This window comes from Tympanuchus pallidicinctus, unplaced genomic scaffold (genome assembly GCF_026119805.1).
Source record: "Tympanuchus pallidicinctus isolate F22 unplaced genomic scaffold, pur_lepc_1.0 scaffold4, whole genome shotgun sequence".
Lineage (NCBI taxonomy): Eukaryota > Metazoa > Chordata > Aves > Galliformes > Phasianidae > Tympanuchus > Tympanuchus pallidicinctus.
This window is the reverse complement of record NW_026294758.1, coordinates 37,234,980-37,261,079: the sequence shown is the minus strand read 5'-3', so window position 1 is coordinate 37,261,079 and position 26,100 is coordinate 37,234,980. Positions and strand designations below refer to the sequence as shown.

The 26,100-nt window shown below is 38.8% G+C and overlaps 1 protein-coding gene across 4 annotated transcripts in view; it reads right to left on the bottom strand.

The window, feature by feature from the left end:
- Positions 1 to 5,809: 5,809 nt before the first annotated feature.
- The window catches only part of PRUNE2 (prune homolog 2 with BCH domain), a 133,289-nt gene continuing 112,998 nt past the window's right edge, over positions 5,810 to 26,100 (bottom strand). The window contains exons 13-21 of one of the 4 annotated variants that reach the window (XM_052700754.1): positions 23,452 to 23,628; positions 17,064 to 17,166; positions 15,120 to 15,251; positions 14,882 to 14,968; positions 12,094 to 12,192; positions 11,374 to 11,409; positions 10,819 to 10,857; positions 9,328 to 9,375; positions 5,810 to 7,279 (exon numbers count right to left, since the gene is read on the bottom strand). In XM_052700754.1, the coding sequence (XP_052556714.1) occupies positions 7,258 to 7,279; positions 9,328 to 9,375; positions 10,819 to 10,857; positions 11,374 to 11,409; positions 12,094 to 12,192; positions 14,882 to 14,968; positions 15,120 to 15,251; positions 17,064 to 17,166; positions 23,452 to 23,628 (743 nt within the window). In that variant the 3' untranslated portion in view covers positions 5,810 to 7,257. The other 3 variants (XM_052700753.1, XM_052700751.1, XM_052700752.1) reach the window with 3 other exon arrangements.

The window sequence follows — 26,100 nt, the reverse complement described above, 5'->3', positions numbered from 1 at the left end:
TATTTAAGGAGATGAAATCTGATTTACAGTCTTCTTCAAAAAATAAAAATAAAAAATAATAATTTACTTTGTTATTCCTTCCAGAATAGTCAGACATTTGATTTTTCATATCAAAGAGAAACTAAGAAATTGCAAGCCCCATGTATTTTTCTATAACAGCGATTGTCACTAAGAAACACCCAGCAAGGAGCTAGCAAAAAGCCTGTCCTACTTTTCTATTATCAGCCTTGAGCAGTGTTTTGCCTTACTTCTGAATAAAGGTGCACTAAATAAGGTTATCGTGAGCTAAGAAGAGCAAAGCAATGAAAAAGAGGCACCAGCCTCAGGCTGTATTTCATTTCAGACTGTCAAGTTTGGCAGTACTCAGTGCAGCAAATTCCACTGGTCTCTGAATTGAGAAACACAAATTATCACAGGTTCTGTCAGAGAAGTTAGTCTTTGCAAAAAGCACATAATTATTCTTCCTTAAATTCATGGATCCTTCTAGGAAAAAGAACAATGGGAAGAACAGAGCACAAGATTTTCAGGGAGACTTCACTCATTTTGGCTCACTAGCTATTTAATCTCTCTGAGTGAGAGATAATATTTTGCAGTGGAAGGACTTTTGTCAAGGCAGGAACTGCAGAACTGTAAACCATGCATGCAAACAGGATCAGCCAAAATTTTATCTGTGTAGCCCCTTTCTCTGGCCTTGCCTTGCACATAGGCAACTACTCATGCAGAACAGAATCTGCAAGTAAAATGGGCCCTACTAGATATTGCTTTCTACCAAGATGTGATTTTTAAATGAAAGTTAAATGATGCTATTATAGTTCTTGAAGCCAAAATCATTATATTTTAAATTTTCTTTTCATTTTAGATCTTGAAAGTGAAATTCTGTCTTTTACATAGCCTTTTTCTTCCTTTCTTTTTTCTTCCTTTCTTTTTTGTTTCCACTCCCAGTAAGCCACTAAATGAAAGCATTACAATAACCAAGATAACCAGCTGGATAGGAAATCACTAGCTGTTGTTTAGAAATTAAAACAAGCTTGAACAGAACACCAACGTCATAAATGTTTGTCTTTACCAACTTCAAAGTGTTTGTTCACAGACAGCAAGCCCAACGAGTGAGAAGATGCAGTAAAGGGCAAACCTGCATCAAAGAAAGGACTAAAAAATATTAAATGCTTTCAGTAATATTGCAGTGGTCTGAAGTCCTCTGTAAGTTCTTCAGATATTAGAGGGATTTATGACCTTCCTGGTGAACTTAGAGCCTTATTTTAAAGGTCTGTAAATTTAGCTAATTATCAGCATCTGTCTGCAGGGTAGGTTAATTTTGCAATGCAAACACTGTCACCGAAGAGCTGTATGAACAAGGACTGCAACTGCAGAATTTCTGACTCTTACTTTGTTGGTTTCAACAGTGGCAGCACACTTTTTTAAAAAAATAACTACATATGATGATACAGCTATCAGAATGTGGGACCTGTCTTGTATTCCTAATAGTGGTACTAATAGGAAATTGAGGAGGACTTCTAACAGTCAGAAACTACAAACCTGTCAATCCACAATTGTAGACTTTTTATTTCTCACAAAATACGCAGCTAGCAAGGCCACAAGCCCTCAGTACTAACATGTTTAAGTCTCAGAGGTGCAATTTTAACATCCCAAATTTTTTACAGGGCAGACTGACCACACACTAATGGCTATTGACTCCAAAATTGTACAGATGAGTCAAAATCACCACATTCAGAAATTAGTTTGCCCTCTGAAGTAAACATAAAATAAATAAAGTAATAAAAAAGTAAATTATAATAAAAATGGAGCATAATGAGGAGTTGGTAGCCTTAATGACTTGTCTTAAACAACTGTTCATGGTTAGAACACCTCAGTACTAAATCCTGGTACTTTTGTGTATGTGGGTATGATAGTTTGGGTGAATGAAAGCTAAGAGAAAAGGAGTGTGAGCAGGTGAGCACAACTTAATTGAGATTGTGGGGAAAAAAAAAAAAAATCTTTTTTCATTATACCTTAATTGAGCTTTACAGAATCACAGAACGATTGGAGGTGGAATGGACTTCTGGACATCATGTGGCCCCTGCTCTCTGCTCATGCACAGCTCCCAGAGCAGGTTGCCCAGGATCACGTTTTTGAAGACCAGCCTTTTAAAGATCTCCAAAGAGGGAAACTCCACAATCTCTCTGGGCAACCTGTGCTTGTACCCTGTTATCTGAACACTAAATAAGTGTTTTCTAATGCTGAGGCAGAGCCTCATGTGTTTCAGATTATGCCCATTGCCTCTGTTCCATTGGGAACCACTGAAAAGATTTTGGCACCATCCTTTTCACACCCTCCCTTCAGGTATTAAACACTGATAATACTCCTCTAGGTTCCTCCAGGCTGAACAGTTCAGCCAGCTTATCCACATCTCCTGGAAATACTACAGTCCCTTAAACCTTCTTGTGACTCTTAATTGCATTCTATGCAATATGTACATGTCTCTCTTGTACTGTAGACCCCAGAACTGGTCTCCAGGTGGCCTCACCTGTGCTGAGCAGAGGGGAAGGATCACATCCCTCCACCTACTTGCTTGATACGTCTCAGGATATTGCAAAACTTCTTTGTGAGAGGGGTACACTGCCAGCCAGTGTTCAATTTGGCATCCACCTGGATATCCCAGGGCCTTTTTTACCAAACTGCTTTCCATTCTGGGCAGGCTCAGCATCTACATTTGCTTGGGACTTCTTCCCCTTAGGTGTGGGACAATGCACTGTCCTTGTTAATATTCCCAAGTTATCATCATATCATGCCTCCAACCTTTCCAGGTCTCTCAGAATAGCAGCATGGTCCTCTGGTAAATCACAGAACATCCCAAATTGAAAGAGAACCACAAGGATCATGGAGTTCAACTCCGCACAGGATCACCCAAAATTCAAAACCTGAGAGCGTTATACAAACACTCCTTAATCTACTGCACTTAGGGCCGTGCCCACTGCCCTGGGCAGGCTGTTCCTTGCTCACTGCCCTGTGGTGCACAACCCGTCCCCAACCCCCAGCTGCCCTCCCCTCACACAGCTCCATGCCGCAGTCACACAGAGCAGAGCTCAGCTCTGCCCCTCCGCTCCCTGCGAGGAGCTGCAGCCGCCATCAGGCCTGCCCTCAGCCTGCCCTGCTGTGGGCTGAACGCACCCAGGGACCTCTTCTACTCCTCACACATCTTGTCCTCCAGACCCTTCACCATCTTCATTGCCATCTTTTGGATGCTCTCTAATCATCACTCCTTCTGCAGTCCAGGCAGACAATAGCCATTGCTCTCTTCTTACACACAGTTTCACAAACTTATTAAACTAGTTCTCTAATACAGAAAACAATCCACAACATCAATTTCTGTTTCAGCTCTGATGGCTTGAGCTAACAGGAATATAAATCTTTGAGAGGCAGGGAAGCAGAAAGTGAAAAATTCAGGAAAATAGCAATGTTAATTTACCATTCAGCAATGTATTTTCCATTCAGCTGCTAGACTGCTCTGACAACAATGACTGATGGTATTAGGATGACCCACAGCTCTCCCAGCTACAGTGCAACAGCAGAACTAAGAGCAACCATTTAAATCTGCACAGTTTAGGGTATAAATAGATTCCAAATGACAAGGGGATCACCAGAACAAAACATTTAAGGTGCATTTGAATTATACTGGAAGTACCTGCAGAAAGATCATAGAAACCGAAACACAAGCAAACATTCTTGAAATCTAGCAACTCTTGTGTATGACATGGCAGTACTTAAGCCTGCTTCTGATGTCCAATTTAAGCACTAAATGATCAATCCTCAGACCTAGCAATTCTTCAAACTTATCAAAGACTTCACAGTGAAATAGCCTAGTCTATAGGAGCATTTATAGAGTTGCTTGCTAGGTGGGTGGCAATTAAGAAGCCATAGGTCATCATCTTTTAGCTCCTACCTGGTGCAAATTACCACTCAGTGCTCTGATCCAATTGTAAAAATAGTCACCAGGCTCTAAAGTACTGACAGTGTAAACTGACCAGTTTGAGATTTAAATAGACTGGGAGAGGAATGGTTGTATGAGACCAGCTAGGTAGGAGGACTGAACAGTCATCAGCTCTACCTGACTTGCCTCCTCCACTGTGAAGTAAAAAAGTTTATTGAAGTGCTACAGTTTACACATTTCTGACATAGTTTTGGTTTCTGTCTATCATATAGGATGGAATGAGATTATTCATGCATTTCATTTTTAGATAATAGTGCAGACAGAAACTAGACAGCAACTTGAGGAGATCCTCATAGATGTTTTCAAGAACTGTGTTACTATTATCAGCAAAGCAAAGACATTATGCATGAAGGTAGAAAGCAAAGTCAGGAGAAATAGGATTGCCTTAATTTAAGCTATGAAACAACAAGTAAAAGCAGTACATTTACATATATATAGTTATAGTTATAGTTATAGTTATTACTATGCAAAGAACTGTGAATTGAAACTGTCAAATGTTTCCATGTGCCCAAGGAATAAAGAAAAAAAAAATTCAAGCTGAAAATACACACTTCCAGTGGCAGATTGCAGTTCTTTATTTTTGATTCACATAAATATATGCATACAATGATATCAGATATCTTTGTATTGCTTAATCTATAATTGAAGACAGTATAGGTCTTTTAACAAAAAAAGAAGAAAGTTGCAACTATTAATTTATATTTTATGTGAGCACTCTCGTATACAGTAGAAAAGATCTGTATATAAAAGACTATATCTGTGCAATTACATGTACTATGTTTCCTTCTCAACAAACTACTCGTTTATTAATATTGGTTTATTATTGTTAAATAATATATAATTGCCATATCATAACATTAAAAAAAACTTTTTAAAATACATTAATAAGCAGAGATAACCACATCTTGTTCTTGCAATCATTTACGCAATATCACATTGATAATTTGACATTTGGCTTAAACAAACTTCTACCGTCTCAGGTTGTCATTATTAGTCTACCACCATTAATCAAATTAATTCACATGTAATTTTGCTGTTTAATGATTTTATATAAAGTCTTTAGATTGAAATTCACCTCCAAGCTGACATCTACCATAAAATGGGGCATAATATCTTTCATGTCTTTGACATATCAAAGACATGTCAAAGACATGAAGATTTCTGCTGAACTCTGCTTTGCAGTGAATGTCTCTTCTGGCAAAGAGATGCATTTCTCTCATCTACAGCCTTATACATGTCAACTGCTGGAACTACAAGTTTACAGAAGATGTGGCTTCATGCTATAAAATGCTCTTCAGATCTAGATCAAGCTTAAATAGCATCTGGAAGGTAATACAAATATTTATTTGTACATAAAGCATTATCCCCAATATTCTAAGTGACAGCACTTATAAGGCAGACACAAGCCAAGATTCAAATATCTGAGAAACTGTGAAACCTATCAGATCCTAATGATGATAAGATCAGGATATAGAGCAGCAACAACAGTCAGCAGGATCTGTCCCTTGCTTAAATGTGAAAGAGGGAACTGACAGAAAGATGTGATAAAACAGGGTACCCAGAATGACAGACATGATGCACAGCCTGTCAGTACTGAGAAGGACTGTAGCTTTACAGATAATTCAGTTTAGTTGCTGGCAGATAAGTAAGCATTTGGCAACTTCCTGTCTTTCTGACAATTTAGTCTCTCTTTGTTACAATAGCTGAACAACTCTGCATGTTGTGATGAATACATCTGCTCCCTTCCCTGCAGACCACTTTCTGCAAGTGCAAGACACAATTCTTGGGTGCATGAGAACAGTAGCTCTCATCAGGGGGCAGGGCTGCCCCCACCAGCTCAGGCTGCCCAGGGCCCCCCCCGCTCTGGCTTTGAACACCTCCAGGGATGGGCAGCCACACCTTCTCTGGGCAGTCTGTGCCAGCGCCTCACCACTACTTGAGGAAAAAATTTCCTCCTCACATCTAGCCTATCTCTCCACTCTTTTAGTTTAGAACTATTCCCCTATATCCTATCACTATCCACTCATATAGAAAGTCTGATGATAAACTACTTTTAATCTCAAAAGGAAACTGAGTCAGGAGTTTTGGCAAGTGCATGCATATGTCCATTTGGGAACAAGAAAGCATCAGTTATACTTTTGACCCTTGACTTTCAAAAGCAGACAAGCGGCATTCGCTCAAGTATTGATCTGTACTCTTCTGCAGGGGAATAGTCTGAGACACTGAAGTTGCCTTCAGAACTTAATGCAGTGCATTTCATGTGTGCAGGACAGCAGCAAAAGATGAAATGCTTGGGTCTTTTTCCTTTTCATGTTTATACTGGTGTTACAGACAACAAATGGCATTGCAGTAAGTATTTTTGATATTAAATAGACTCCAAATAATATTTTGACATCTCCTCTTAATAAATAATTGTGAGAAGTACTAAGTAATTGTTCTGTATTCATAGCATTAGCAACTGTTGTGATTCCAGATAGGATGCCATTTGGAGATTCATTACTTAAAATGTTCTGGAAAAACAGGCTTTAAAAAACAACAATAATAAAACAATCTTTCAAGGATCTTAGATCATTTGATAAACTTTTAAAGGACTAGCTGCTTCTGTAAAACCTGTCCTTAAGATAAAGACACTGAACAAAATTATTAAAATGAAACTAAGTTATGTCAGCAATTTTTGATCTGGGGAACATTTTAAACACTTATGATTTTTAGTACACAGGCCAAATAAAAAGTCATTAGGTTTAAAACAGTATGGAAGAACTTTTCATAAACCAAGAGAAAAACACACTCACTGAAATCCTGCTTCATTTTTAGAATCATTCTGGAACAATAAGGTTGCTGCTGCTGTGTGAAACAACTATGCTAATATTTATTGTAATAATAACTATTTTGCTCTGTTATGCAGAAACAGTACTATGCTGAAGACAAAAATTAAATAAAAATCTATGTCCTCACTGACTCATTCATGAGGCATAATGTTTGCAAAATTCTATAATCTGAAACAGAATTTGCATACACTTACAGAAACCAATACTAGATGTTATAGCTTTTCTAACAAAAACTCTATTTCTGAAAATAAAAAAATAGCCAGCTCCAAATTTCTTGTTTCCAAGGCAACACGATGGGCCTGCTTCATCTTCTTGGATTGCTAAATGGCACCAAAAAATTATATCACAAGCAAAATGAATCAAATTTCCTATTGTACACCATGATCATGGGTGTCTGAGCGATGAAAGTCCTCTTCTTCAAAGATCTGGCAGTGATGCTTTTTATTTCAGGGTCATGTCAAGCCTATATGTTAAAAAACAACAAGAAATGAAAAAGAAAATAAATCAGTAGGATAGAAAACATGGTTGGTCATTTCTGCAATTGTAAGCTCCCATAAAAGGTTGGGCATCCTCATCTCTCATTTACATTAAATATGTCAGTGTCAATTTACACAGATCCTATCTGCCTCATGTAGAAAGTACATCAGGAACTGCTACTTCTAGCTTGCTTCAGTAACTACGTTCCAGCAATTTCAATCTGAGTAGCACTGGACATGTGGAAATACACGCTGATGGAATGACAGAACTGTATGGTAAGAAGTGGATGCCTGTAAACACATCTCCAGGATTATGTTTTTGCCATGTAGTAAAAACAACATCATCAAATTCTTTTGAAGTTTTCTATACAATAAAAAGTTGTCATCACAAATATTGCAAACACCATTTCCCTCTTAGAATGTGTAACTATTTAAACAACATTCTGAATATTCACCACCTGGGAAGAGAACACGTGTAATTCTTTCCTGTGGAATATTTCATAATGCACATTTTAAAAAATGTCATGAGGCAGTGCACGATGTTAAAACAAAATAGCACACAGGATGACAAGAAACATAAAAAAAAGGCTGCAGAAGAAAACTAATAGTTGGGCAGACTCCAGAGAGATTTCAGCAGAAAGCATACAGACAAAAAAGCTGTGTAAAACTGCCATGATCACTGTGAAGATAATCTTATTTCCCACAGAAACTACTCCACAAATGAGTGATACGACTGCAGAAGAAATCATTGCCACTTCTGAAAATGGATACATATTTAGAGAGAGAAAACAACTAGCGTTAATTCAGTCTCAACTGTATTTATTTGAGCTAAGTAAAAATTCTAGTCTCAGAAGATTTTTTCAAGCCATCAAAAAGCTTAAGTCATAAATACAGTCTTCAATATGTTATTTATTCTCCATTCTCTTTACAAAAAATGCTTCTCATATTGACTCATTACAGAATAAACTGTGTCTGAGGGGAAAAGGAAAAAGAACTTTAGAGATCTTATGTCAACTGCTCTAGGAATCAGAATGTTAATTTATAGTTCTGACCTGTGGTGGTTGATTGATTGACACACAACTTTATTTGAAAAAAAAGAGACAAAAGAAGCTCCATGTTATTTATGTGTCTGCTTTCTAGTCAATTGCTTGGTTCCTTCAAATTCACTCCCTGATGGGATCTTTTACTGAAGAGTTAGGTGCCTGCTATTTTCTGAACAGTATTTCAATTCAGGACACAGGGGTAGGGACAGCAAAGTCAAGTCACTTCTGTGGAGACACTCATCACCAATGTACAGACTACTGCAGTGATGAGTCCTCCTGCTGTCCAATCAAACAAACTTTTTGTGTGTTGTGACCAGCTATGGCTAAAACAGTCCCACCAGTGCACAGTAAAACAGTCCAGGGTTTTTCACTTGCATGTTTAGTCATGACATCAGACAGAAGAGTTTGCGAGAGGACAGACAGACACGTTCCTATTTCCAAAGGAATCATTTTGGCTTTGAAAACTAATAAAATGAAGATAATGGAGATGTCATTAGGGAAATAACTTTATGGGGGGAAGGAAGGGGAGGGGGGGGAAGCAAGCTTTTAAGCACATAAAGAAAAGACAAGAAAGGTATTGAGGGTATAATCCAGAAATTAAAGAGAAAACTTAGACTTTTCAAACTTCCTAGTAAGAAAGGCAATTTTATCACCCTTTAACTGAGAAGAATGCATGACATCAACTTCCCCTTATCATGTTGAACTTCTTATTTCAGTCTTTCACACAACCTGAATATCCTCAGGATAACGACTACATCTATCTCTGTTTGAAAATGGCCAAGAACACTTCAAAGACATCTGTAATGCAAACAAAAAAATCTCAATTGTGGTGCTTTTTTTACTTGGATATATTGAATCAAGTTCCTGAAAACAAATGTAAAATGATTTAGTTCTCCAGAAAACTTTATGGAGTCTACCCAGTCTCTATTCCTAGAAGCATGGTTGTGAAATAATGCTGTAATGAAATGATTGTATTAGACATAAATTCTTACTCCTGCTCCACTGAAGTCATTTCTGGATCATTTGAGAGGCAGCTAGTTCTGGGCACAAGGAAAAAGAGGAAGCAGTAAACATTTCTTCTGTGTTTATTTCTCTATTTAAGTACAAAAACAAATTTAGGGGATGTAATGACTTAACTGTAGCAAGCAACTTTGACTGCACAAACACAAAAACATTACTGATAGAAATTTAGAGAGCTTAGTAACACCAATCAGTTTGTGTATTAAGTTTTTAAGCCATTAAAGCTGGGGAGGGGAAAAGCACTACAGTTACCTCGTACATCCAACCGTAATAATAGCAAGTGTTGCCTCGTGTGAGTATTCAGTTCCCCTTTCACTTGTTATGCTGCAGCCTGCACTGTTTTATATCAGAAGCTTAACAAGAAATAAGCTTTTCACCACAGTTATCACGTTCAGTGTACTTGAAAATGATTGAATAGAAAGCAGTTGCGTGCTTTTTTGTTTAATAAAATATCCAGGTGATATCAGATAACTAGCTACATGAATGTACTGCTTCTGAGGCAGCTGAATTGCTAGAATCAAAAAGTATTTGCAAGAGTTTGTAACATTTCTTGAGGGTCATTTTAAAAGCTGAGTACATTGTTGAGGAGATGTTGAGGAAAATATGTACCACACAAAAGGAGAGAAAACACAATGAAGAAGTTGTAAGATGAAAATTCTCAAGTCCATAATTTAAAAGAAGGAGGTTGAAATTAAACCTCCAAAAGGTTGTTATAAAATTATAGGAAAAAAGTCATATTTGAACTGATTGGCAGAGCTCCCTTCTCTGGTATCTCGTGTACAACACACACATGGAAGAAGTACAATGCACAAATTGTTTGTAAGTTCAGCTTAATGAATCAAAGACTGTGTCCTTCCAGATAAAAGATTTCTAAGATATTTTACAAGGCATCTCAAACTTGGAGTATAATTCCATGTTTAAAATAGCTGATCATCATCTGTCACTGACTTGTTAAGGTACCTTATAGTGATATAACATTATCAAGCATTAATCCACCAGCCCTTCCAAACAATAGCAGGAAGACAGGAAAAGATACAGAAAAAGCTGAGAAATAAGTACAATAGCTATTATTACCTTCATAAATCGTAAAACAAGTTTTAAAGAAGATTTATTTTCCCAAGTTTATATTAATCATCCAACATACAAAGGAGGGAAAATATGTAATAAAAATCTTTGGCAGTGTAAAAAAGTAACTTTAGTCTTCCCCATGACTATGGAAACAATTACAGAAGTAGCAAAAAACGTGGGTTTTTTTATAGTCTAAGAGTATCACTTCTTAGACTGTAAGATATAGCAGGTTGCCTATAGTGAGAGGGGAAGTCAATTCACAAATGTGGCAACTTCCGCAGTACTTGAAATTATGAACAGACTGCTGTACCAAACATGTAACATACTACAGCATTCAATCCATCTCTGTGAACCAAATAAATACAATGCCAGCAACCAGCAGAAAGCTATCTTACTTAGCTGTTTCTGAAGCTTCCCTCAGTTCTTCATCCAGTCTGCATGAGTAAAAGTTATTGATATAAAGAAACAAAGAAGCAAGCAGAGCGTAAGAGAGAAGCAGAGCAATAGCAGAGCAAAGAAGAAATATAATACATGCTTATAAAATAGGCACACAGTATTGTGCACTAGCCCTAAAGCTCTTCAAGTCATTATGGTAATACTTATGCCTGTTCTCAACTCACCTTTAATATCTAGCTCATTTTTTATATTATTTGGAGGCAGAAACATAAAAGCAGCAGAGATCTGAGGCATGCCCAGTAGATAGAGCTGAAAGCATACAACTGCTTATAAGAATTAAAATGTCTGCAGCTTGGGCCAAATCAAGGACATTAATAGATAGGTAAGTTTCGCTGGCAAAGAAGGCTGATCTCAACAGCTTGAAGGGGAAAGCAGGATACCAAACCATTGCAAGGCCTCTCCCATTCTGCTGTTGAGGTCACCTTTTGGTGACTGGCTGTCACACAGGTTTACTCCGCTATAAGCTGCAGCATGGGCTAGAAAGCAAATTTTACCTCATTCTTCTCTTAATACACTTCTCTTCATCATACCTTACAAGAGTGGGTGAAGGAAGAGAAAAGACATACAGATTCATATGATACAGCTGGCACATTGTATCTCACTTCAGTAAAAACTACCAAACAATCACATAATCCAAATCCTGGCACAAATCTATACGCTTGCTGCAGGTGGGACATCTCATGATCATAGTGGTATTTCTGTTCTTGCTAGTGGAGACATTGGACTGCTTAAAGTGGCATTTGGTATTTTTTTTCTACAATAATCTTTCTCAACATGAAGCTGAACATATCTGCTCTTTTTCCACTGATTTGAGTACATGCCTGCTTCATACTGTGACATCTTAAAAATACTTGCCTCCAATGGGCACACTTATAATCATTTGATTTTTTTGTTCAGCAAAAAATGATGATGAAGGAACTGAGATGGAAAGATCGTCTTCATTTTACAAATTGTATCATTTGGTCCAATACAAGATCTTCTTCCTATAAGCTTTGGTTCCCCTAGGATTACATACTTACTGTGTTTTGTGTTTCAAAAACACACTGTTTCCTACCTCAGAGTTTGATAGTGGAGTTCTTATGGAACAACACATAAACATCTTAAATAGTATAGGGTAGAGGTATTCTATTCTTCTTACAGACATTGAAACACTGTTCCTAGTTTGTAAAATTACTTCTATTAGACCAAATACACATTTTATGCGCATCACTTACTTGACAATGCTCTCTGGTATGTGCACATATTCCATTGGAATCATCTCACGAAGCTCTGCCAATGTGTTGACATACTGTATCTTACTGCTGAACTTAGAGCTGAGACACAGAAACATCTGTTAATCGACTTTTTTCACAATATTTTTTACAATACTTTAAAGAGAGAGGGAGAGAAGGCATTTGTTTAATGTATTAAATAACTATATATCATTTGGTTATTTATATTTCAGTTACAGAGTTTGGTTGGCCATGAGCATACCTTAATTCTAATGAGGCTGAAATCAAGATTAAACATTTTGCTGTCCTCTGGCTAAGCACAATAGGATTTAAGACTGTATCATAAACTGTAATGCTGTGTAAAACTGTAAAGCAATGTGATTAGTTCTACAGTTTCAAGGAGATGTATAAAAATTCTAAAGAGAACCAAACTCTCTAAAGCATAAATACATATAAAAATATGGAAAGAATTCATTAAAGTTATCATAATAAATTAACATCATGTGATCACAGAATCATAGAATCACAGAATGGCCTGGGTTGAAAAGGACAACAATGATCATCTAGTTTGAACCCCCCTGCTATGCGCAGGGTCACCAACCAGCAGACCAGGCTGCGCGGAGCCACATCCAGCCTGGCCTGGAATGCCTCCAGGGATGGGGCATCCACAGCCTCCTTGGCCAACCTGTTCCAGTGTGTCACCACCCTCTGTGCGAAAAACTTCCTCCTAATATCTAACCTAAACCTCCCCAGTCTCAGTTTGAAGTCATTCCCCTTTGTCCCATCATTATCTACCCTTGTAATCACAACAAACTGGCATTTATATTCGACTATGACTCTCAAACATAATACAACTGAATGTTCACGTTTGTTTAGATGAGTACAGATCAGGTTTGGAATGGAATTTGGAATCAAAATTAAATGGTTTAGCTATCTCATTGTCTTAGGACATTTACTCCTTGCCTTGGGACATTTTCTCCTTGCCTTGGGACCAATTCACTTATCCATCCAAACTTCTCAAAGCACTTGCCAGTCATTCAGTGAACTGTTTTAGGCTAGAAAACTGAGCTATATCCATCAGCCTTATCAAGTTTATCAAGTTTATTTCTCCTTACATTGCTTTTTACTGAATTGATTGTCTCTTTTTATTTCTCCCAGAATTTTTTTACCCAACTTTCTCACAGTGCTCCTCTGTCCACCAAACGGCTTCATTTTTCTCCTATCTTCAACTCATCTTCTAAGTTAACGAGTTTGGACAACAAGCTGAACATCAGCCAGCAATGTGTCCTTCCTGCTAAGAAGGCTAATGGTATTCTCGGCTTGATTGTGCAAAGCATCACTAGGAGATAGAGATATGATGCTTCATCTCTTATCAGCACTAGTGATGCCACACTTGGCGTGTTGAGTCCAGTTCATGGTTGCCTACTACAGAAGAAAACTGCCATGCTGAAAAGAGTCCAAAAGACGGCAATCAAGATGATGAAGGCAGAAGAGGCTGAATGAGCTGAGAATGTTCAGTCTGAAGAAGGGAAGGCTCAGAGAGAGACATCATCAATGCGACACCATGTGTATGTATATATACCCATGCTCCTTGCGGTGGTATCGAGAGACAGTGTAAGAGGCAACAAGATAAACTGGAACACAAGAGGTTCTATCTACAAATTGGGAAGTTTTTTTAATATGTGAGTGATGGAGCACTGACACAGGTTGCCTGGATATTCTGGAGTTTCCCTTCTTAGAGATCTTCATAAGCTGCCTGGACATGGGCCTGGGCAACATATTGTGGGTTGCCAGGTTGAATAAGACCAGTTGGACAAGATGAGATCTACAGATCCCTTCCAACCTCAACCATTTTGTGATTCTTTAAAGTTGCACCAGCATTACGTCTTGCCCATATTTTTTCCAGTTCCCACTGGTACTTCACTTAGTGAATCCCCTATTATTACTGCTGACAATTCCAAGCACTGTTTCCATGTCACACTGGTATTTTCAGTTATCACTTTCTACTAAAATCATCACATCTGAAGGAAGAAGCTCTGCTATGGTGCTCAATCTATCACACTTTGGCAGCAATGGGAGAAGTAATTTCCTTCATCGTTTCAAGGTTACTCTGTCAGGACAGAACACTCTGATAGGACAGACTTCTTCAGCATTCACCTCTGTAGTCTAGGGCCAGTTTGCCATGACATACTCCCTGCGTGGCTTCTGTAGACAAGATGCCTCTTCTTTTGCATGGAGCAATGCTTTCTCATGTCTGACCGTGTATGCTCCTGATCTCCAGGTTCCAGACATACAATTGCCCATTTTTAAGGTCTTCAGTGTCTAACAATTCTTTTGAGTTTTTTGGGTGGTAGAGAACTTTTTTTGGAAACAACTCTTCTACATTCTCAAACATCTCAGGGCAGTCTTCTTGAATAAGCACCTACTATTTTTTTATTTTTTTTTAAATCCAGAACAATAGTTTAATCTTTCCTCTAGTCAAGTTTTTTTTCCACAAAGTGAAAAGGGTCCAGAGAACCTTTTCTTCAAGCCTTTCTGATGGGCTCAGACAAAGCAAAAAAAAAAAAAAAAAAAAAAAAAAAAAAATTCAGAATTCCATGTGCATATATAGTTAAACAACAGAAAAGTCAAATAAATAAACTTTTTTCCCACTCTTTGTAGGGAAGTCACCTTCAACTGAACTGTATCAGTGACAGATCAACAACCACTTCGAATTACTTAGGCTGTTTCTGTATTCTTTCTGTATTCTGAATTCCTGGGACATAACAAATAACTAGTGTTCACTACATACCTTATAAAAGGTCGTGTCACAGCCAGAATTGTCCTGATGAACCATGACGGATGGACAATTATGAACGATTTCAAATTCTTCCTTAAACTAGGAAAAAAAATAGTTTATTTAAAAGGTTAATAAAAAAGAAAACCATTCACAAAAATAATATATAATGAAAACTATCATACTGAGGAACAACAGAAATGAACAGTGCTTAAAACAATGGCTGTGGATCAGAAAGAAAAATACTATTCACCGACGATCAATCATCTGGTAACACTTTTTCATCCAACCCAGCCCAGGCATCCTCCTTCTTGGTGTAGCTCCATTCAAGTATACAATCATATAGTCTTCAGCTACCATCAGCTCTAAGGTACTGATTACATACCTGGTAAAAGAATAGAAGTGAGCACATATTTATCTATTTAAATACAGTAAAAAAACATCTATTAGGAATACATTAAGACAGACCAGTAATTTATAGACAGAGTTTTATTTTCTTTTAAACCTAAAGCAGAAATTTAGAACTGGTCGCAATGCTACCACTATAACTATGAGTAGAATTTATTTATTTATTTATTTATTTTTAATACATGTTGAAATTAAGAGAGTTTGTGAGGGAGAGCATGGATGGACTGACTGAAATTTCAGGCCATTATAAGATCAACTGTTGAGAAATATCTCTTCAATACTAATCACCACATTTGTTCAATGCAAAATTAAAAGGGTTGGGATAATACCTGTCTATAATTCTTATGATCCTCAGATTACCACTGCTGAATCTTTGTGACTGTCAGCTACAAGCCTTTAGATTCTCAGAGCTAATAGAACTTGATTGTCAATCTGTCTTCAGATGGGACAGAACAGTTCAAGCTCTTGCATTTTGTGAGCAAAGCACTCCGAATACCAAATTTATCAGGTCTGCAAAGAGTATTTAGACTGACCATTACTCTCAGGACAAAATACACTCCACCAGAAGAGCAGACTATTGAGTTACATGAAATGGTAGCATTAAATTCTTGTCCACATGCAAATATTCTGATCAGTTTCAGAAGTGCCAGCCTCACTTGTGTGCTCAAACTGAACTCTCTGCCCGCCAGTCTCAAGGTATGTTTGTGTAAAAACTACAGTGAAAAAATACTGAGAAATACTCAGAAAATTGAATGCCTGAGAGTTCTCACTGTAAGAGGCAGCTGCATCGCTGACCACAATACCCTTTTATCAGGTATATGTGCGTGACTTATGATCTAATCTGACCCTTTAACTCCTCACAATTCAGATTCTTCAAAACAAGAACAGAAAATCTGGTTCTCATCAGAGAGATAATATTTTAACTGGACAGGAGGTAAGCAGCAACTGACTGAATAGTGTCATGCATTTGATAAATCCATCTAGACTACTTCTCACTAAATGCTTTTCATTGCTCTTTCCTACCTGCCATTAGTGCATTTGCTGCTTCTGCCTCCTTACACTGAAGTACAAAAGAGTGGGATTGTTCAAACAAGGCCGTAGCTGATGCAGAGAAAAACAAGGCCTACTAACAAGCAGCAATATGCAGCTGGTCCAGCATGTGCAGGGTTAAATCTGGATTCACTGTGCAGCACAGCTCTCCACTGCCCAGGGCACAACACATTCATTAAAAAACGCTAAATTTAAATGAATCTACTGACCACTTGACAGGTTATGAAGTCAGCCCTTCTCATAAAAGGCAACTTCTTGGGCTATAAACAAATCTAGGCAGTGAAACATGCAGAAAAGTGTACTGAGAAAGAAAGTACTTTGGAAAAACACTACCACCCTTCTAGTTGAAGTAAAAGAGACAAAAGTTGAAGTAAAAAATCTGACAAATGTTTATGCCCCTATTTACTCAGCCACAAGGAAATTATGAATATTATGAACAATCGATTTCAATAATGAACATTCATAATAAGGAATAAAGAGAAATATTGCAACAAGAAGGAAGCTTTTGTGATATTTTAGTCAGATCTCATTTATCTCAAGTACTTTTCCACAACAGCTCTTATTCACTGTGGATTGAGATAGACCAGTTGCTGTTTTAGGCATGCCTAAAACTGCTACTCTCCTTGTCATTCCAATCACATCCCTTCTAATGACCCACATTACCTCTTCATTAAAGACAGGTTATCTCTCACTACAGAATTTTGAGACAACTCTGTCATACTGTACACATAACACTCACAGGAAAAGATTTTCCATGACATAGTTGTAATCAGTTCGGCTGCTGTCTGGCAAGAAGCACGCAGCAAACACAATGATAGCATTCAGACCATCACCATAGTAGCCTGTAGAACAAACAAAAAGGCATTTTTATCTTTGTCAAAGGCTCCTAACAAGATAGATTTAAAAAGAAATCTCTAAGTCTTGGAATAGAGTGATTATATCTACTGCTGAAGAAGATGCAAAATAAATGAATGACTATCAAGTGATAATGAAGGATAGTCAGTAACATTTAATTCCTGGAACACAGGCTTAACACAACTACAAGCAAACTTTTTTATAGAACAGAGCAAGAAAAAAACCATCATTCTACTTTGTAAGTAATACAATGTTACCTGCACTCCTGGCTCATTACATCTCAATTTCAATCGTGTGCTGAACGCTCGCCTTAGCCTTAGGAATAAAGCAGTAGAGAAAATATCCTCCATTTGCCATACTGCATCTTTACGATAATGACTACTAAGGACTTGAAATCCAATTTCAGCTGGCTTGTGCAGCTTCAAAGGCCTCGGGATATTATAGGTATGTCTGCATGACACTGTGTTTTAAGAACTCTTGAGGATCAGTTAAATACTTTGCTGCAAGTTTTGTATAAAGTATTTCTTTATCTTGGATACTCCAATTGCCCTGTACTTGTGTTCTCCTGTCTCCACCACTGCCTAATGATAATCTCTCAAAGCTACAACTACAGCTACATTTCTGTGCTCCTTGGTGATTACTTGCTACCTGAAAAAAAATATGCTATTTTTCATGATATATTAATACTGGTCAATCTCCTTCAAAGTTCTTTTCAGTTGCTATACTGTTGCAAAACAGACATAAAATACTTCTGCACTTCAGCTGAAAGTCTGGGATTTATTTAAAAGATAAGAGAAAAGAAAAAGTAATCTATGCAGATTTGGAAGAAATATTGCGTGTAGATACCACTAAAGAAATACAGAAATAAAGGCTGGATATATTAAGAAAGAAGATTTGAAAGGTTTTCAGAACAGGCTAGGAAAAACTAACCACAAAGGAGACAGTGTTTGTGGAGGAAATTCTGCACCTCCCTTAGAGATAGAAACACGTTCCCAGGAAAATTCCAGGATAATACCCTTGCACCACTTTCATAAGACGCTGAAAACTTTTACAGTGTTTTCTGGATACTAGTGAATAGTACTCAAGACTCAATGAAATACTCATAAAACACCTTGTACCTTGAACGAGTGACCATGAAATTGTAGAATTCTGTATACTTGGAGATGTCAGAAGGGTGACTAGCAAAACTGCTATCTTGAACTTCAAGAGGGCAGACTTTGACCTGTGCAGGATGCTTGTAGCACAGGTCTGTGAGGAGTTGCTCCTTAGGGGTAAGGAGGTCCAGGAAGCCTGGATAGTCCTCAAGATGGAAATCTTAAAGGCACAAGAACAGGTTGTCCCTGAATGCTGTAAGGCAAGCTGTAGAGAAAAAAGATCAGTGTGGATGAACTGGGAACTATTGTTGAGACTCGGAAGAAAAAGAGAGTCTGGAAGAAGGAACAAGCTACTTGGGAAGATTACAAGGAAGCTGCTAAGGTAGGCAGGGAAGAAGTCAGGAAGGCAAAAGCCCAACTTGAACTCAGATTGGCCACTGCTGTGAAAGAAAATAAGAAATCCTTTTACAAATATATCAATACTAAGAGAAGAACCAAGGAGAATTTCCATCCTTTACTTGATGCAGTGGGGAATGTGACCACTGAAGATAAGGAGAAGGCTGAGGTCCTCAATGCATTCTTTACATCTGCCTTTAATAGGCAGATCAGTTATCCTCAGGACACTTTACGCCCTGCTCTGGAAGTCTGGGATGCTACACAGAATACCACCCTGGTGATTCAGGTGGAGACAGTTAGAGAGCCCTTCCTCCATCTGGACTGTCACAAGTCCATGGCACCGGACAGGCTCCATCCTAGAGTGAGGAGGGAACTGGCGGGGGCGATTGCTGAGCCGCTGTCAGCCATCTACCATTGCTCCTGGATATCTGGAGAGCTCACAGAGGATTGGAGGCTTGCTGATGTGACTCCCATCTACAAGAGCCGTAGGGAGGATACGAGGAACTACAGGTCTGTCAGCCTGACCTCAGTACCAGGGAAGGTTATGGAGCAAATCATCTTGGGTGAGATCACATGGCAAGTGGGCGGCATCCAGGGGATCAGGCCCAGCCAGCCCAGGTTCATGAAAGGCAGGTCGTGCTTGACCAGCGTCATCTCCTCCTAAGACTGGGTGACCAGACTGGTAGACCAGGAAAAGGCTGTTGATGCAATCTATCCAGACTTCAGCAAAGCCTCTGGCATGGTCTCTCTCACAGTATTCTCCTTGGGAAACTGTCTGTCCATGGCCTGGACAGGCAGTTCTTTAGACTGTGCCCAATGGGTAGTAGTTAATGGAGTTAAATCCAGCTGGTGGCCCATTACAAGTGGTGTCCCCATCCCCCAGGGATCAGTACTGGGGCCCATCTTGCTTAATATCTTTACTGATGACCTAGATGAGGGGACTGAGTGTACCTTCAGTAAGTTTGCAGACGACACCAAATTGGGAGGTAGTGTTGATCTGCCTGAGGGTAGGGAGGCCCTTCAGAGGGATATAGATAAGATGGATTGCTGGGCTGAGGTGAATGGGATGAGGTTCAACAAGGCCAAGTGCCAGGTACTGCACTTTGGCCACAACAACCCCGTGCAGCGCTATAGGCTTGGAGATGAATGGCTGGATGAGTGTGAAGAGGAAAGTGACCTGGAGGTGATGGTTGATGCTCAGCTGAACATGAGCTGTCAGTGTGCCCAGGTGGCCAAGAGGGCCAACAGCATCCTGGCCTGCATTAGAAATGGTGTGGCCAGCAAGAGCAGGGAGGTGATCATCCCCCTCTACTCAGCACTGGTGAGGCCGCATCTCAAGTACTGTGTTCAGTTTTGGGCCCCTCACTACAAGAAAGACATTGAGACCCTGGAATGTGTCCAGAGAAGGGCAACGAAACTGGTGAGGGGTCTGGAGCACAAGTCTTATGAGGAGGAGCTGAGGGAGCTGGGATTGTTCAGTCTGGAGAAGAGGAGGCTCAGGGGAGACCTCATTGCACTCTACAACTTCCTGAAGGAAGGCTGTGGTGAAAAGGGATTTGGCCTCTTCTCCCAGGCAAGAGACAGGACCCAAGGAAATGGTTGCAAGTTGTACCAGGGGAATTTACATTGGATATAAGGAAGAACTTTTTCTCTCAGAGAGTGGTCAGGCACTGGAATGGCTGCCCAGGGAGGTGGTGGAGTCACTGTCCCTGGCAGAGTTCAAGAAGTGTCTGGATGAGGAGCTGTGAGATATGATTTAGTAGCTTGTGCTAGCAACGGTGATGAGGAGATGGTTGGACTAGATGATCTTGCAGGTCCTTTCCAACCTTGTGATTCTATGATTCCATGTATGCAGCAGCAGAACAAAACAGAATACTTCATGGAAAGGCACACTGTCTGTGTGCGCTAACTGGGAAAGCACTGAGAGACTGTTTTTTCTCCTTTATCACTCAGCACTTGAGTCTCAAGTAGCTGAAAGTAGGAAAACCAGATGACATTGATGACAAGGAAGTCACTTTTTTATGACTTCGGAAAATGCATAATCCCAGACCAAACGAGTGTCTCAAGGCATATGCCCATGAGGTCTTTCCTTGAGCATGTCAAAGAGAATTACAGCTGTTTAGTCTTGACACCATCCCACCCATAAAAAAGCACAAAGGCACTCTTCATTCAGAACCCTCAGCTGTTCCTCAAAGGCCTGAAAACCACCACTGCCTCAACACTTACAAAGAGGACAAAGAAAGGATAAGCCCCTGAGGCAAAAACCTGCATGTCAGAAATAAGCCTTTGGCCATTTTACTTCATTAGAAGATTTGGTAAAGCAGCTTGCTAAAGGATGATGTTAGACTTCTTTCCTTCTGGATTTGATTTGGTAGGTTTGAGTAAATATAATGTATTAGACAAGCTAGTAGTACTTATTTATTTTGTTAACATCAAGCTGAGAATGCAAACCAAGACTTCATCCACTTCAGAACAGTCTGTACACTGAAGACAGCTTCCTATCATTAGCCTAAACTCCATTCCTTCCATAATTCCGAAGGGATGTCCTAATTCCGTGCAGTAATATCTCACTGGTCTCAGAGGTTACTTAATCTATAGATATGCGTCTGCAGCTACAGAAGCCACCACACAACAGCAACCCAGCAAGTCCACTGTTTTCTGCAGTTCCACACTATTGACTTGTTCCCCATCTTTTTGGAAAACACAGACTGGGAAAAAACAGACTTGAGAATTAGCAAATGAGTTCAAGCCAAAGAAGAATGCAGGTAAAACCATGTTAAGGCATGTGACATGGCATGAGGTGGCACAGCTCCAACTGATGTTAGGATCCAGCAGTACTAACAAGTAGTACTGCATTAGACATAGATATGGCTAACTGAACTTGTCTAACAGCAAAGATCTTAAGGTCAAATATGGAGAGTAACATCACATTCTTAGCATAGACGTATGCAGGGAAGGGGAGGAAGCTCCATTCCACTTTTCAGCTCTTTCACCTTTTAAGAGCTTGACATGTAGGAACTTCAAAACTTTCTTAAAAGAAATAAAAAGAAGAAAACTAGATTTCATCTCACACACTCACCCCTTAATTCAAGTCTCTGTTATGTCTTCTTTTTCTGACATAGTCCCACGCAGTTTCAAAGAGAAAGCACTGAGTTAACCTATCTATCCTTTGGTAAAATATTATGGAATAAGGCAGTATTTTTTTCCTATGCCTTACAAACACAGAGGAGATTACCATTACATAGATTAAAAATCCTTAGAAGACTTTCAAGACAATTTATATTGTGCTTCGACTATAAATTGCAGAAAAATAACACAAGGATCTTTACCATGGCAATAGAAATCCAAAGGAAAACTATTTTTCTTCTTTTGCCACTCCAATTATTTAGACCTATGTATCTACAATCATAGAGCACCATACTTCTTCATACATTCATACATTCTGGAGTACTAGGTCCAAGTCTGGAACCCCCCACTACAAGAAAGACAGAGAGCTGTTGGAGAGGATCCAGAGGAAGCCACAAAGATGATCAGGGGGCTGGAGCACCTCCCCTATGAAGGCAGGCTGAGGGAGCTGGGCTGCAGAGTGACCTAAAAGCAGTCTTTCAGTACCTAAAGGGTGCCTATAAACAGGAGGGGAATCAACTCTTTGAAAGGGTAGATAACAGCAGGACAAGAGAAAATGGTTTTAAGTTAAGGGAGGGAAGATTTAGATTGGATGTCAGGGGGAAGTTCTTTACTATGAGAGTATTAAGGTGCTGGAACAGGCTGCTCAGAGAGGCTGTGGATGCCCCATCCCTGGAGGTGTTCAAGGCCAGATTGGATGGAGCCCTGGGTAGCCTGGTCTAGCATTAAATGGGGAGGTTGGTGGCCCTGCATGTGGCAAAGGGCTTGGAGATTCATGATCCTTGAGGTCCCTTCCAACCCTGGCCATTTTGTGATTCTCTGATATAGTAAGTATGCTACAACCAAGAAAATGAAGTTTAAAAAAAAAAAAATAAAATTCTGTGGGACAATGACTAAACTGTTACTGGCACATGTATGTCAGATTATTTGTTGCATATGAAAGTGCTTTGCATCTGAAGTATCAATTGCCAGATTGAAAAGTCTGGTTTATGTTGGTTATCTGACTTTGTTACTTGTTTCACTTATGTAGTCACTGCCAATAGAAATGTAATGCAGATCAAAATTAGGCTCTCCATCTCTTCCAAGAAAAATTTAGCTCCGTGCTACACATATAGACCAGGTCTATCTGTGAAGGTTACAGTCTTCCTGTGTCAGCCACCACTTTTATAGGTACAGAGCCAACTGCAGGAAAGTGCGAAATAAACACTGGCTGATCTTATAATTGAGTAGGAAAGACTTGCAAGGATAAATATTATTTTTCTGAAAATACTCTCCCACTAGGCTTCCAAAAGTTGTAATTGACTTCAGATCTTTTGAAGGCCTTTTGGGGTCTCCAGCTGATAATATCTACTCAAACTATTTTCTGAATCAGCATCGAATGACCAGAAAATAGGATGGCTCACTTTGATGCTATGTCAGTAGTTCATTTACTACTCCAATCGAAGCTTGAAATTTGTTATTGATAACATTATGGGTTGTAAGACACAATAACACTTCTGTAATTTGACAGAGTTTGCCAATTAATTGCTAATAGCTATGGCTGAAAAATAAAATCTTATTGCTAGTAGAATAACCTAAATAAAATAGAAGTAAATCATGATTATCAAAGTATGATTTTTCACATCAATCTAAAAAATACATTCCAACTTTTCCTACCTCCATGTGAAATAACCTTTTTGTAAGGTTCAATGACTTTCATATCAATTCTTTGCTCTTGTTCCCCTATAACCACTGTTCTCCATAACCTGTTGTCTTCTCTCTCCTCCTCAGCAGTGTATTCTGGAATTGATTCAGACTCCTCCTGGGAAGCATCCTTAGCAGCATTCCGCTCTTCTGAAAAATAACATTTTATGTATTACATATTCATGTACAGGCTCTAAATATTTTACCTTTTATATTCATTTGAACATCATTTACTGACTGGTGAAATTCTGCTTTTCTTACAAAAGCACAGATCCAGGCTATAAAAATCCAGTTGATACCAATTACCAATTATATTTCTGCTTTTATTTAACTTTTCATCATTATGATAGTAGAAAGAATAACAGCAATAACCACTGTGCACAATACCAGCAGTGAATTTTTGTGTTTGCCTGGTGTATGGGAACTGCTAAATCACAGCCTGAACCTCTGATTCATCACCTGAGATGAGCAATGAGTCAGCCCTTGGAGCACAAGTGAAGGCAACTCACCTGTGCTGCTGGAAGAGATGGAGCTGGCTCCACTTCTCCTAGGCACAATTAAGAGCTGACCACAAGCAGGGAAGGATCTCTTTCTGGAGATCCCTCCTTTGGAGTTTTACAGAGAGCCTAGGACAAGGGTAAGCACTCCATCTATTCTTTTTTGGTGTAATAACCTGCTTAGCCAAACTCTCTTGTATATTTCATAATTATAACATCTGTATATTCATTGATCATACACCTGGTAAGTACATCCAGTAACATTCAGTAAGTACATACAAGTCACCAGCTGCTTACTGTAGGTATTGACCTGCAGATCTTAAAAATTCTTCGTGTTGCTGGCATGAGAACTATGCTAAAATGCAAAATTTTGGAACTAAAAAAGAACACAGGGATGTCTCCTGTCTAGAGAGGAATTACTACAGAGCTACAGCTTCTGAACTTGTTCCTCCATCCCATCCCAGCTTTCCTCCAATCTCTTTGCATCCAATAGCCATAAGTACATCTGAGTTCCTCTGCTTTTGTCATAAGGTAATGACTACCTGCATGCCTCAAATGCAGCATTCATATCCCTCAGGATCTCTTCTCCGAGGTTGAATTCCCTTCCAGAATGTGAAAGACTGAACAGAAATTCCCTCTCAGTTCTGTTCCAGAGAAGAAGCAGCCAGGAAATCTGGCCTGTTCATACCAGGACGTATGAAAGTGCACAAGAAATAAACTGTGTGGTTGACTGGAGATTATAGTCTCATAGCATAGCCTCTCTGCTGGACACTCTTAGCTTCAGAAAAACCCTGAAGCTTATGAACAAAACCTATACTTCCATAGCACGCTGACAAGGAGGCTCTCACAATAAATTTAACCTCATTCCAGTTTTTCAGTCTCAATAGCTAGTTACAAGCTGGTTCTGTCTACAGGTAGAAAAAAATTCATGTAATCCTTTAGTTATTATAACATAGTGTCTTCTTGTGAGGAAAAAAACCCCTAAACATTTTATATATATATTCTTTTGTTCTCTTACTCCTGTTGAAGAACATGTATTAGTCAGTCTATTGGTTTATTAATAATTTATTCTAGCAGTAAAGATAGTAAAAATCCTGCATGTTTTATCCTTCATATACATTTCAAATAAACCAGTGAAATGAACTCTTATCTATGAAGCATCATTTTGGTTCTAAAGACATAAGTCAAGAAATAAGGTAGCAATAAAGATATAGTGAAATGCACTGTGACACATGTGACGTATTATTTGAAAGAGATTCACAAGAAGATTTGGTAGTTAATTAGAGGAAGATACGTTATTTGACGAGATGTTAAGAACACAGTTCTTAACAAAAGCCCTCAAATCTTTCTACAAACTGCTTTGTCTTTGGATTCCTCTTTGATTAATGCTGCTCATATAAATACACAAATAGAAGTACGTGGTCCTTAAACCACACAAGTTTGTCATATGAATTAAATAATCTTTATGAAGCCAGAAATAAAAGGACTGTGTGTGCAAACCATGTGTCAACACACATGAAGCTTACCCATAAACACACATATATATTCAATGATTATTAATTTGTAAAACCAATTTCTGCAATAAAACTTCTCAGCAATTCCGCAAAATTTGATAGAAATATGATGCTCCCCAGAACAAAAGATACATGTTGAGCACAGTTTCTTCTTGGTTCAGATGTCACAAAACTGTGAAACTGATGTTTACCAATCCCTAAGTAAATCAGTTTTAAGACTTACTTAGTTTAAGACTTCAGTGTTTCCACTTTCATCTAGCTTCTTGCATGTACTGACTCTTTTTCATCATTCTTTTACACTAGGGGGTTTCAGCATTTCTTGTTCTATAGAACTGTCAGTTTTCTAGCAATGAGTCTTGCTTTTCTCAGTTGCCTTTTACATTTCAAATGGGCCCTTAGCAGTTTGAGGGTAACAAGCTAGAAAGTCACTGTTCTTTACAGTTTCAACAGCAATGTCTTCTTAGTATTTACATGGATTTGTCACAGTATTCCAGAAACAATGATGTGGGGGAGATTATGAAATCTGTAACAGCACAGCATGTACTGGTTACACTAGAGTGACAGAATGGAAAACGATTTTAACAGAGGTTAGCTACCACGCATTTAAACCA